We start from the raw sequence: 12,488 nt of genomic DNA on the forward strand, positions 1-12,488 counted from the left end.
AGAACCGAGGAAACGAAACTGAATCCGTGCCTTGGAACCACTAACGTGTATTACCTTACGATTCTCAGTTCTCAGTGTTTGCATTAAACGGTTCCTGGTTTGGTTCCAGGTATCGACATGGAACCGAAGAACCAAAATATTAAAAACTTTTTAAATAAAATTACCAATCCCCATTTTTATGCGGTAACTTATTAGCCAATATCCATTAAGTCATTCTTTCATTTAAAATCTTCCTATTTTACGTTCAATATGTAGCAGCCAAGATTAGTTTTAATTCAAGCTCTCAAGGTAATGTAATATATAATAATATGACATTCTTTTACTCTATCACCATTAATGATTTATTTAACTTCAAATAGTTAGTTTTTAATATGGACATGTTCATGTTGTGATCTTAATTAATTTTTTCATGAAAGAAGACAAACAACTATATAAACTTGTTTTTCAATTTACAAAGTTTGCACAGCCATTTGATAAATAAACGACCGAAGTGGTTCTGGCACAAAACTGATTAGCGAGACTTTACCGTGTCTGGAACCCGAACCGGTTTACTATAATAGGTTCCTGTTATATTTCTCAGTCATTTCTGGTTTCGGTTAGGTTATACGGTTCTGAATCGTTACACAACCCTACTCATAACACAAACTTATAGAAATGAAAAAATATAAGAAAACCACATAACCTAGTTCGGCTTATTTAGTTATCCGAATTCAAATTTTCAAGATCCGAAAACCGACTTGAAAATTGGATTCGGTTAATATTTGATCCGAATACTGAATTCAAGATTTCGATCAGTTTTTTTGGTTACAAATACGATTTGGTTTATGGGTTTTCTGGTTATTTTGCACACCACTGCTTAGGAATGGCTATCCATATTCTCTAATATAAATTAGGTTTATAAAATTATCACACTTATTTGAAGGTAAATCAATCACTCAAATCAAAGTCAAAATTATCCGAAGATAACTAAAATAATTTTTTTAGACAGAAATTGTCCTTTATGTTTGTACCCAATTTCAGTACTTGTCATTTATCTTTAAAAGTAACATAATTTGTACTTTATATTTCGAAATGTTACACCGTTTGTCCTTTTGGGCTAACCTAGTTAGTTTTCTTAGTTAAGTTAGGTCATGTGCGTTGCACATGAGGGAAAATTCGTCAATTTACCTATTTACTTATAAACTTTTAATGAACAAAAAAAACAAATTCAATAACTTGATATATATATTTAATTTTACCCAACCAACCCCCTTCTTCCTTTCCTCCCTTGTCTACCACCTAGCTCCCTATCCGACGAGCCGCCACCGTCTTCTCCGATGACGTAAACCATCTCCACTCCCACCATAAACTACCACCAACAATACCTAATCTGAGATCAAAACACATAATATAGACTTTTTCTCTCTCAACTCTCTCTATCTCTCCACTTTCTCTCTCTGAAGACAACCAAAGTCCAGCTGTCGTCATCACCGGAACACCGCTACGCCACCACCATTGTTCAACCTCCATCATCACCATCCATCAGAACAATACTACGCCTCCACCATCGTTCAGCCACAGCATAATCCTTGCAGATCTGAAATATCGTGGAGGTTAGTGTTGGTTTTCAAATCCGAAATCGCATATCTGAAAAATGATTTATGGTCTCGGTAACAGCCCCCGACATTAAAATCACTCATGGCTATTGACTTCTACTTTTCGAAAATCACCATCGATGTCACATTCGGTTTTCCGACCACCAGTATCGTGGCGACCCACGACTAGCCTCCACCATCGCAGATCTATTTATGTTTTCACAAGTCCGAACCGAACTTATATATCACATGTTGGAGAAAGAGAGGGGGAAAAGAGTGGTGGTTGCGGGTGGTGGTAGGTAGTGGTGGTTGTAGGAGGTTTGGATGGTGGCAGCCCGCAGGTGGTGTGGTGTGGCTGATGATGGTGGTGGGTTGGTGGGGAAGAAAGGTTTTAATTTGTATATTAATTTTAATATATATAATTAAGTTTTAATTTGTTTTTTTTTTGTCTATTCAATAAAATATTTTCAATTAAATAAGTAAAATGGCTAATTTGCCCTCATGTGCAACGCACATGATCATACTTAACGAGAAAAACTAACTGGGATAGTGTTAAAGGAAAAATGGTGTAACATTTTGAAACGTAAAGTACAAATTATGTTACTTTTGAAGATAAATGACAACCACTGAAATTTGGTACAAACATAAAGTATAATTTCTGTAATTCTGGTTTTTTTTACTATTTATAAATGTCCTTTTGAAGGTTTTTTTCATCTAACAAAAAAATATATGATGACAACGTACAATAAATGAAAGGAAAGGATCAAGAGTTGGGAAAAACCACATTTTCAAAGTTCTCTTTTACACCCCCCCCCCCCTCCTCCCCATCTCTCTTCCCCCTCTCTCTCTCTCTCTCTCTCTTACTTTATATGTATATATATATATAGAGAGAGAGAGAGAGAGTATGGATTATGCTAATGCCTTATCGTACAAGACGTACGCGACATCTGAGAGCGTTGATCTACACATTTGATTCAGTTGCGATCAGTTGAGAAGATTCAGTTTATTTAATGCGAGAAGGTACGATTGTCTTTTTGATTCGTAATCTAAATTTGGTAATCTGCGTATAAATGGTTACCATCCTGATATTTAGCCTAATCAAAATCAATTTATTATTTACGAACTAATTTTAGTACCGAAATCAATCAATTGAGTATAAGAATCAGTTTTCAACCGATTTCTGATTTAGGGTTTTGAAATGGAAGACGATTGTGAATGTAAGTTTTTGCTCTATTTGAACTAATCGACAATAGATGTATACTATGTTTCTAATCAAACAGTAACCTGTATGTCAGTTTCTATGAGAATCGGATGATAATTAACTAGTTTAGTTTTCGAGCGTGTTACGAGCGTGTGCATATTAGGAGTGTTTAACATGGTCGATTTTTGGTGTTGTAGTATGAGCGTATCAAAAGTGTTTAATATAATTGATTTGATGTTGGTAAAATATGAGCGTGTGCATATTAGGAGTGTTTAACATGGTTGGTTTTTGGTGTTTATAGTATGAGCGTAGCATGAGCGTGTTGAAATGCTAGTGTTGAGATTGAGATTTATTTTTATTAATGCTTTCTGTATGAGCGTTTCATGAGCGTATAGTATACGTATTTTATCTATGTTTTTTTTTTTTGCAGATGATTCATGTGTTTTGGTTGAAGATCAAGGGGTTGATATTATTCCTGAAGTTGCTTTTTCTTACAAACCTATTAAAGGAATGATGTTTTTATCAATTGATCAACCATTTGATTTTTATAGTGAATATGCTAATAAAGCTGGATTTGGGGTTCGGAAAGGTGGATCGTACATGCATGATGGTGTAATAAAGACCAAGTATTTTACATGTTGTAAAGAAGGTCACAAGTCAGCCAAAATGTATGATTCAATAGTGATTATAATGAATCAAACAAGCCATATTATAAAAGAAGGAAGAGGCCGACAATTAGATGTGGTTGTAGAGCACATCTACAGTTAAAGTCTGTTGACGGTGTAATTTTTGAAGTACTTGTTTTTGTTGAAAGCCATAATCATAGTACGGTAGCAGATTCTGATATGCAGTTTGTTCATTCTGCGAGGAAGTTAACACATGTCCAAGAGGAAGCTATTTATAAGTTGTCTAATCTGAACCTGGGACATGTTAAAGTAGGTGCAACTAAATATTATTGTAAGAATTTTAAAAAAGGTTGAATTGTTAAATTGGACAATATGATGCTTAGATGATTGTTCAGAGATTGTGTGCGAAGAAAACATTTTCATCTGGTTATTCGTTTGAATATGATGTCAATGATAATCGTGAGTTAATTCGTGTTTTTTGGGCTGATGAGATTTCAAAGAGTAATTATCTTGCATTTGGGGATATTATATCCTTTGATGCTACATCTAAGACTAACAAGTAAGTTATTGATCCATACGGTTTGAATATAACATTCAAGTGTATTAGTTGTATGTTTTATATGTATGAATATGTTTTTTTATGTACAGGTAAAAGATGGTTTTTGTACCGTTCACGGCAATTGATAACCATTGTCATAGTGTGACTGTCGGTGCTCGATTATTAGCTTCTGAAACTATTGAAACTTACAAATGGTTATTGCAAATGTTACTTAAGTCGTTTGGTAGTGCACCGAAGGTTGTTGTTACTGATCAAGACCCGGCTATGAAGCAAGCTATTGCATCTGTGTTTCCAAATACAAGGCATAGGCTATGTATGTGGCATATCATGAAGAAAGTTGCTGACAAGGTAAACTTAATTGTTTTGATTTAAATGTTTTAAGTAGTTTAAATAGTGAGCGTTTTACAAGTGTTTCATGGTAATTGTATATTACCATCATGTTAGTATATTTTGGTTGAGCGGTTCACAAGCGTTTAACATTTGTTTTCAGGTGGGAGCCGATTTATGTAACAACAAAGATTTTAAGCATAGGATATGTGATATTGTGTGGACGTATTCAATTAGTCCTTTTGAATTTGAGGAGAAATGGCAGGCGATAATGGTTGAGTTTGAGATTGACAAGAATAAATGGCTTACTGATATGTATGAAATCAGATTTGATTAGATACCTGCTTTTTATAGAGACGAACCTTTATCTGGATTGATGCATACAACATCAAGATTAGAGAGCGAAAACCATTTTTCGGTCAAGCTACAAATTCTCAGTTAACACTAGTTGAGTTTTTCAACCATTTTGATTTTTGTATGGAGATACATAGATAAAATGACAGATGGTGTGATCATGACAGTAGGTACACATATCCGAAGCTAGAAACCAGAAATTATCTTGAAATGGAAGCGGTTAGGATATATACAAGATCTATTTTTAACGATGTTAAAGATGAAATGAACGAAACTGTTGGTGGTGTTTCATAATTCAGTGCTTGTGAAGAAGAAGGAGGTTATTTGAGGTGTAAGATATGGGATTTTAATGCGTATGTTCCAGGATTTTTGGAGGTAATATTGAGCGTTTAGTACGCGTTTTAGTTTAAAGTTGTTTAATATTAAATTAGTTAACAAGCATTTAATAAGCGTTTAACTTGAGCGTTTACATTGCTTTTTTTGGGTCGTGTTTAAGAAAGACGGTGAGTTTGGTGAAGAGTCTACTGCAACATGCTCCTGCAAATATTTGAACAATGTGGTTTGTTGTGTCGGCATATTTTCTATGTCACGAATATGTATCAAGTCAAGAAATTCCCGAAGATATGTATAAATGATCGATGGAGGAAAGAGGCCGCGGTGAATATCAGAACAGTTCCAATGTTAGAGTTTGGTAATGATCAGAATAGGAAGATCAAAGAGATTTCAAGAAAAATAAAATACGCCGGTGAATACCTTATCAATAGTTATGCTGCAGATATCGATGAGTTGATTAAAGTTAGAGATGAGATGAATTTGATGATTGAAAAAATATACTTAAATCGGTGTGAAAGAGTACTCCATCTAAAAGGGATTGATTTGCTGCTGTTTTAGGTTTTGAACAACCATCAGAAGTTACTGATCGTGTACCTACTGGAATAAGAAACAAGGGTCGTGGCTCACACAAAAGAATTAAATCAAAGAAAGAGATAGCCATTAGTCGATCTGGGAAGAGTTATAGGGAGTGTCAGATTTGTCACCAACCTGGCCATAATAGTAGAACTTACAAAGCATTGCAGCAGCAACAACAATAATGAGTCTGTAGTGAAGCGTTTTTAAGCGTTTTAGGTAATTGATTGTTTTAAATAGAAAGAGTTAGCAATTGTTTTTAAGCGTGTGTATAGCATTTTTATATAGAAAGAGTTAGATGTTGTTTTTCAGTTTTTTTAATGTTTTTTTGTTCCACATTTTGGGTTTTTAGTCACTTTTTTTAAACAAGCGTATCACAAGCGTTTTAGATAAAACTGTTTATTTATATAAACACGCGGCTTCAAGATTACACCGCGGCACACCATGTTAAGTTCGATTACAATATAAGATTGAAAAAAGAAGACAAAAAACTAACATCATCAGACCCCATCAAACCCCATCATCAGACCCCCATCACTCCTTGTTCTTGATAATCTCACGCCCAGCTTCCTTGAATTCCATGTTGGTTGACACTGTTGAAGTCGTGTCAGCCAAAGCACCATACACTGAGTCGTAGCATGAAGTCTATTGTTTCAGGAACTCAACGGTTTTTTCCTTTGAACTCGTTGTCTGGTAGCAGCATGAGTTCATTATATGTATCAAGAGTTTTGGATTTCTCTTGAAGCACATAGTTTTGTGATTCTTTGATGGCGGTGAGAAACTTCTCATCATTTGGTTTCTCAAGATCCAACTTGGCTTTGACCATGCCTTTCACGGTTCTATCATATGAATACATTGTTTTGGAGGTTTTATAAGTTTGGTGAGTGTTTTTTGAGTGATATTAATAGCAAAACAGATGTGATAAATATAGACGTAAAGTTTAGATTTTGGCAGTTGAGATAGAGGTATTCAATGTCATTTAATTTTAATGTAGGATATCATCATCACTGAAAATATTTTTTTTTTCAAATTAGTGGAGTAGCCATAAATTATTAAGCGTGTATAAATAAATCTAATTAATTTGATGAGATTTGATGTAGGCTATCATCACAAACATCTTTTCTGAAGGTTAGTAGTAATAAATGTAATTAAGTTCTCTACAAAACTAGTTTAAAAGTTAGCTTTTAACCATATACAGTAGTTTAGCATATTACAAGCGTATAGAAGACTTATTTTCTGGATACATTTTTAAAATAAATTTGTGAGTGTATAATAAGCATCTCACAGTTACATCCTCACACTTTTTTATGTTGCGCCCGTGACTATACAGTTGTGAGCGTTGTTCAAGAGTTTTGTCTTTTTATTATGTTTTTGGTCTGTGAACCTGCAGTTCTTTTTTTGGTTTTTTGTCCTTTTTTTACTATTTTTTCCATGATCTTTTTCCTATATATATGTTATATTTTGTTACACTTATATCCACACATCTCATAACTAGTTATAATGGATGCATCATCATTATCATCGAAATCAGCATCTTTCAAGGAAGCTTTGAAGATGAAGATTGTGGAGCAGGTCGCAACAGACAAAGCTTGTCGTGATAGGCTAACACATGAATTTGTGATGCTTAGCAATAGTTTGGATTACAGGGATGTTATTACGATGTTCTTGTCAAAATTCCACCTAGTACTATCCGAGATCTTGCGGTTTTGTTTATGGTTGATGTAGGGAAGAATGAGTTTGAATAGTACAAAGTATTAGCAAAAGAAATTCTTATACTAAACTGCTCAATGAAATTGAAGTTGTATTTTCTCATGTCACTATTAGAGTAGGGGTCAGTGGGTTGATGATGTTGAGAGTTTGATGAGCGTTTGTTATGTTTTTTTTATTTTTCTCATGTAGTGATGTGTGTGCTTTGGTAATAATAATATTCCAATGTTTGTGTTAAAGACATTAATTTTGTTGTTGATTTATACTAACATAAGGCCATGAATTAAAATCTAACAAAGTGTTAAAAGAAGTCAAATTAGTTGTTATCTTTTTTGGAGTTCTTCAATCAACTCCGCCCCGGATAAAGTAGTCTTGTCATTTTCAGAAAATGTCTGCGCCTTCTCGATAAGACTATCACTTTTCTAGTTTACATCTGGCATGAGGATTTTACCCAAATACTTTGACCGCGACTTTTGCAGCTGATTCACTTGTTTAGGACATTCCTTGAAAATTTTGCACGTCCACGGTTTCTTCCCATCATATGTCTCCATGTGTCTCATAGCAAAAACCCCACAATCTACTCCATTTTCGGTTGTTCTCCATGGCATCTTTAATCTAGTGATTTCAGCCTTTTGGATTCGATCAGCAATGGGGTGATTGATTTTCTTAAGATACATGTAAAAGACGTTTCTCTAAAAAAAATTAAAAGCACTTAAGTATATCACAAATTTATAATTAATATTTGAGAGTTTGTTGAGCGTTTACCAGAATTTGAGGATTTTGTTGTATCTTTCTTCAAAAATTCTTTTGATCGTTTTTCCTTTGTCCTCTGGCCTTTTAAACTTTTTATTGGCTGGTATATCCTGATGTGCACTGTTATCAATCAACTCTATCACTCATGTTTGAAGATTGAAAGCAACCGCATATAAGTGATCCTTTTGTAGAATTGGCACAAGAAATATATCAACTTGCTTCATTGATTTGACACCACACCTCATCATCTGTGTTTCAATGTTATTCGTAAACACTTCGAGTCTTTGTTCGTTTGTGTGACCAAATGCCTCATAATAATGGTCACTTGTCTGCATAAGAATTCAAATGTAGACGATTAAGCGTTTAATGAGCGTTTCATAATAAAGAATATAGGTAGATTAAATCATACCAGCACTGTGCTTGTAGCGAAGAACCTGAATGTTGATTCTGCAGATTTTTTCTTTTCTTCATAATTCATCAGTTCACAGAATGCATCCATTGAATTTGTTGTTAAATAAAAATCATGACAAAAACTCTCAAAAATCACCTTAAATGAATCTGTGTAAGTAGACTTGAAAACATCTTCCCGTATGTCTTTAAGACAAAAAAATATGTACTATGCAATTATTTTTTCATCCTCTGTCACACTTGTGAATATGTCAACCTCCCTTAAAAGATCATAGTTCATCAGCAACCAATTCCCTAACATTGATGGTGTTTGGTTTACTTGTAGTCTTAACATTGACCCAAATCCCATTTTTTCCAAACAAGCTTTTTGGTCAGAGTTCATTGAACTCACTGCATCAACAATGTTAACTGGTGCACATCTGACTCGCAATTTTTTGTTTATAAATTCAATAAACGGTTTCCTTTGTATCCTCTCAGCTGGCTTCTTTTCTTTAACAACTTTCTTTTTGGGTTTTTGAAAGTCTGAGTCATAGGTACTGTCTTTTACGTCTTTCCTCTTCTTTGTTAACGACTTGTTGTCTTCTACATTTGTCCTCTTCTTTGTTAACAACTTGTTGATTGGAGCTTCAAAGTCCGAATCAGAGTTTGCTTCAACATGTTTTGTTTTAAGCTTTTTAACTCCGGCATCAACTTGTTTTATTTTAACATTTCGCTTAACTGAATCACACATAAAACTTTTATTAAACGCTTAATAAACGCGTAAGACTAACTCAGATTAATTGCATAGTTGCAAATGATACAGTCATCCCAAAACGCTTATCAAATGCCTAAGACTAGATTCGGGTTAATTGGACAGATCCAGTTGCTCAGTCATCACAAACACACTTACTAAATACTTAATATTAATTGGACATATTCAAATATTACAGTCATCCCAAAACGCTTATCAAACGCCTAAGAATAGATTCAGGTTAATTGGACAGATCCAGTTGCTCAGTCATCACAAACACGCTTACTAAACGCTTAACACTAATTGGACAGATTCAGATGTTACAATCGTCCCAAAACGCTTATCAACCGCCTAAGAATAGATTCAAGTTAATTGGACAGATCTAGTTGCTCAGTCATCACAAACACGCTTACTAAATGCTTAACATTAATTGAACAGATCCAGATGTTACAATCATCCCAAAACGCTTTTCAAATGCCTAAGAATATATTCAGGTTAATTGGACAGATTCAACTATTATAGTCATGAAAAACACGCTTATCAAACGTTTAACATTACATTCACATTAATTGGCCAGATTCAGATGTTGCAATCATCTCAAAACGCTTATCAAACGCTTAAAATCACATATTAATTAACAAGGTAATAACCAACAATTAAAGCTAAATCATCCCGAAACGCTTATTAAAGGCCAAATCATACTAACAATTAAAACATTAAACGATTACAACTACAGATTTTTGTCAAACGCTTACAAAAACAACGATTAAAACCTAAATGATTACATGAATCATAAACAAACACCTTATTTCTCAGTAATCTGAGGTCTATCTTGGTTTTCTTTTGATCTTCGTTCCTTCCTCGAAGTAGATGACTTAGGGTTCTTCTTTTTATCCATCTTCGTTACGCTTGAATGTAGTATAGTCCAGTTGATTTACATTAGTTTCTGAGTACGCTTAATCGTCGCCGGTATCAGTTGATTAGAGGTTGATAATTGCGAGTGATAGGGATGGTTATGGAGAGTAATGGAGACTATTTGGCGATCTTACCCTTTTAGAAGAATACAGACGCGTGTTTTAAATTTTTGATCGGGCGCTTAAAGTTGTCGAGTACGGTTTGTACAATAAGGCATTAATGTACAGTAACCACACTTTATATATATATATATGGGGTGGGATCTAGAGAGAACTCTTCTAAATGAGAGGACTTGAGAACTCTATTATTTCCATTGATTTCACCTAATCAGAATTGAAAAACAAAAGAATTTGATAACAAGACCCGTGTTTATTAGGAAAGGGGCAACTAAGGAATTACCAAAATAACAAAAACCCGCCCAAAACCATCGCTTTCTATCTCTCCCCTCTCTCTCCAGATCTCACGCACATCAATCGATCATCCCAAAACCTAGGGTTTCTTCAAACCAAACGAACACAATTAAATCCAGCCGATTAAATGCGAAGAACACACAATCGTAGCTGAATAACACTACCAGGTAATCATTCAATAGCCGATTCTCTGTTTTTCGTGATTTATATCTCAAAATCGGGTAACAATATGTGGTTAACAGCTCGTATACGTGTAATTGCACATATGTATTACATGATTCATTAGTAGATTACACGTAATCGAAGCGAACATATGATATTACTGTGCGTTTCGGTTGTGAGTCAAACATTATTTTGTGTATACCACTACACATACGCATTATTCTATGTTTTTTTGTGATTTATATCTCAAAATCGGGTAACAATATGTTGTTAATAGCTCGTATACGTGTGATTGCACATATGTATTACATGATTCATTTGTATATTACACATAATCGAAGCAAACATATGATATTACTGTGCGTTTTGGTTGTGAGTCAAACATTATTTTTGTATACCACTACACATACGCATTATACTCTGTTTTTCGTAATTTATATCTCAAAATCGGGTAACAATATGTGGTTAATAGCTCGTATACGTGTGACTGCACATATGTATTACATGATTCATTAGTATATTACACGTAATCGAAGCAAACGTATGATATTACTGTGCGTTTTTGGTTGTGAATCAAACATTATTTTGTGTATACCACTACACATACGCATTATACTCTGTTTTTCATGATTTATATATCAAAATCAGGTAACAATATGTTGTTAATAATTCGTACACGTGTGACTGCACATATGTATTACATGATTCATTAGTATATTACACGTAATCGAAGCAAACGTATGATATTACTGTGTGTTTTTGGTTGTGAATCAAACATTATTTTGTGTACACCACTACACATATGCATTATACTCTGTTTTTCGTGATTTATATCTCAAAATCGGGTAACAATATGTTTTTAATAGCTCGTATAAGTGTGATTGCACACATGTATTACATGAGTCATTAGTATATTACACATAATCGTAACAAACATATGATATTATTGTGCGTTTTTTGTTGTTACATGAGTCATTAGTAGATCGAACATTATTTTGCATATACCGTTTCACATACGCATTGTACTCTGTTATATATGTATATATTTTTTTAACCAAGTAATAAAATGTTGATGAAAATTTACTATTTTTTTCGATTGCATATACGCAGCACATAATTACCGTGATTGATTGAGTGTTTTATAGATAAGTTTGTAAATATACTTTAATGTTGTCATACATGGTCATAAAATGTATATAAATGCATAGGTGTGACATTATACATGAATAGAGTAAGGAATTGTATGGTGTTTGTTTAGGTATATGTACATGCAAATATATGAAACTTTTATCACGTTTACTAACACATGGACATAATTTATACAGGTATTAACAAAAAAAAAGATGACAATTTTAAAACTTACAAAGAAAGGCAAACGGAAGGAAACAGTCGCTGAAACCGGAAGGCCAATACAAGTACCTATAGTGGATAACGACGAGCAGACGGATCATGTGGTAAAAAAGATATGAGTCATATATAGCAAAAAAAAAAGTAAAACACAGCCGGCTGGAGTTACAGAAGCAGGTAAGTTATAACATTTATTTATTTATTTTCGTTATTTTTAAAAGCATGAAATGGTCGGCTATATATATTTTTTTGTTTTTTTTTAATTTTATATGTTCATTTATTTCTTTTACACCTATAGAAAAATCAAAGAAGTCATGGTCATCAGGGCATAAAAGGAGCAGGACATCGAATCAAGGAATATCGTCGGATGTTGAGGATGCAAGTCCAGGTAAAAAACTCTCAAACGCACACATACTTGTTAACACGTATCACATACATATATGATATTTCATATATATTACAGCAAAAGTTGTATCAAGATCATCAAAACGTGCATGCGTTTTGAGACG

The 12,488-nt window shown here is 33.8% G+C and overlaps 1 protein-coding gene across 1 annotated transcript; it reads left to right on the top strand.

Annotated features, from left to right (window-relative positions):
• The first annotated feature begins 4,056 nt into the window (after positions 1-4,056).
• LOC143567316 (protein FAR1-RELATED SEQUENCE 4-like) lies at positions 4,057-4,624 on the top strand. The gene is made up of 2 exons (XM_077053766.1): positions 4,057-4,308; positions 4,451-4,624. Exons 1-2 carry the CDS (start codon positions 4,057-4,059, stop codon positions 4,622-4,624), a joined length of 426 nt encoding a protein of 141 aa, XP_076909881.1.
• Positions 4,625-12,488: the final 7,864 nt, after the last annotated feature.

Source organism: Bidens hawaiensis, unplaced genomic scaffold, assembly GCF_021521415.1.
Source record: "Bidens hawaiensis isolate Kalapana, Puna unplaced genomic scaffold, B.hawaiensis_p1.1 tig00023388_1, whole genome shotgun sequence".
NCBI classification, from domain to species: domain Eukaryota; kingdom Viridiplantae; phylum Streptophyta; class Magnoliopsida; order Asterales; family Asteraceae; genus Bidens; species Bidens hawaiensis.

Bases quoted from the DNA above. Each gene is read 5' to 3' on its own strand.
- LOC143567316 (XM_077053766.1), top strand. From the start codon at position 4,057: ATGGTTTTTGTACCGTTCACGGCAATTGATAACCATTGTCATAGTGTG. The intron at 4,309-4,450 runs GTAAACTTAATT...ATTTGTTTTCAG, and splicing joins TGAAGAAAGTTGCTGACAAG to GTGGGAGCCGATTTATGTAA.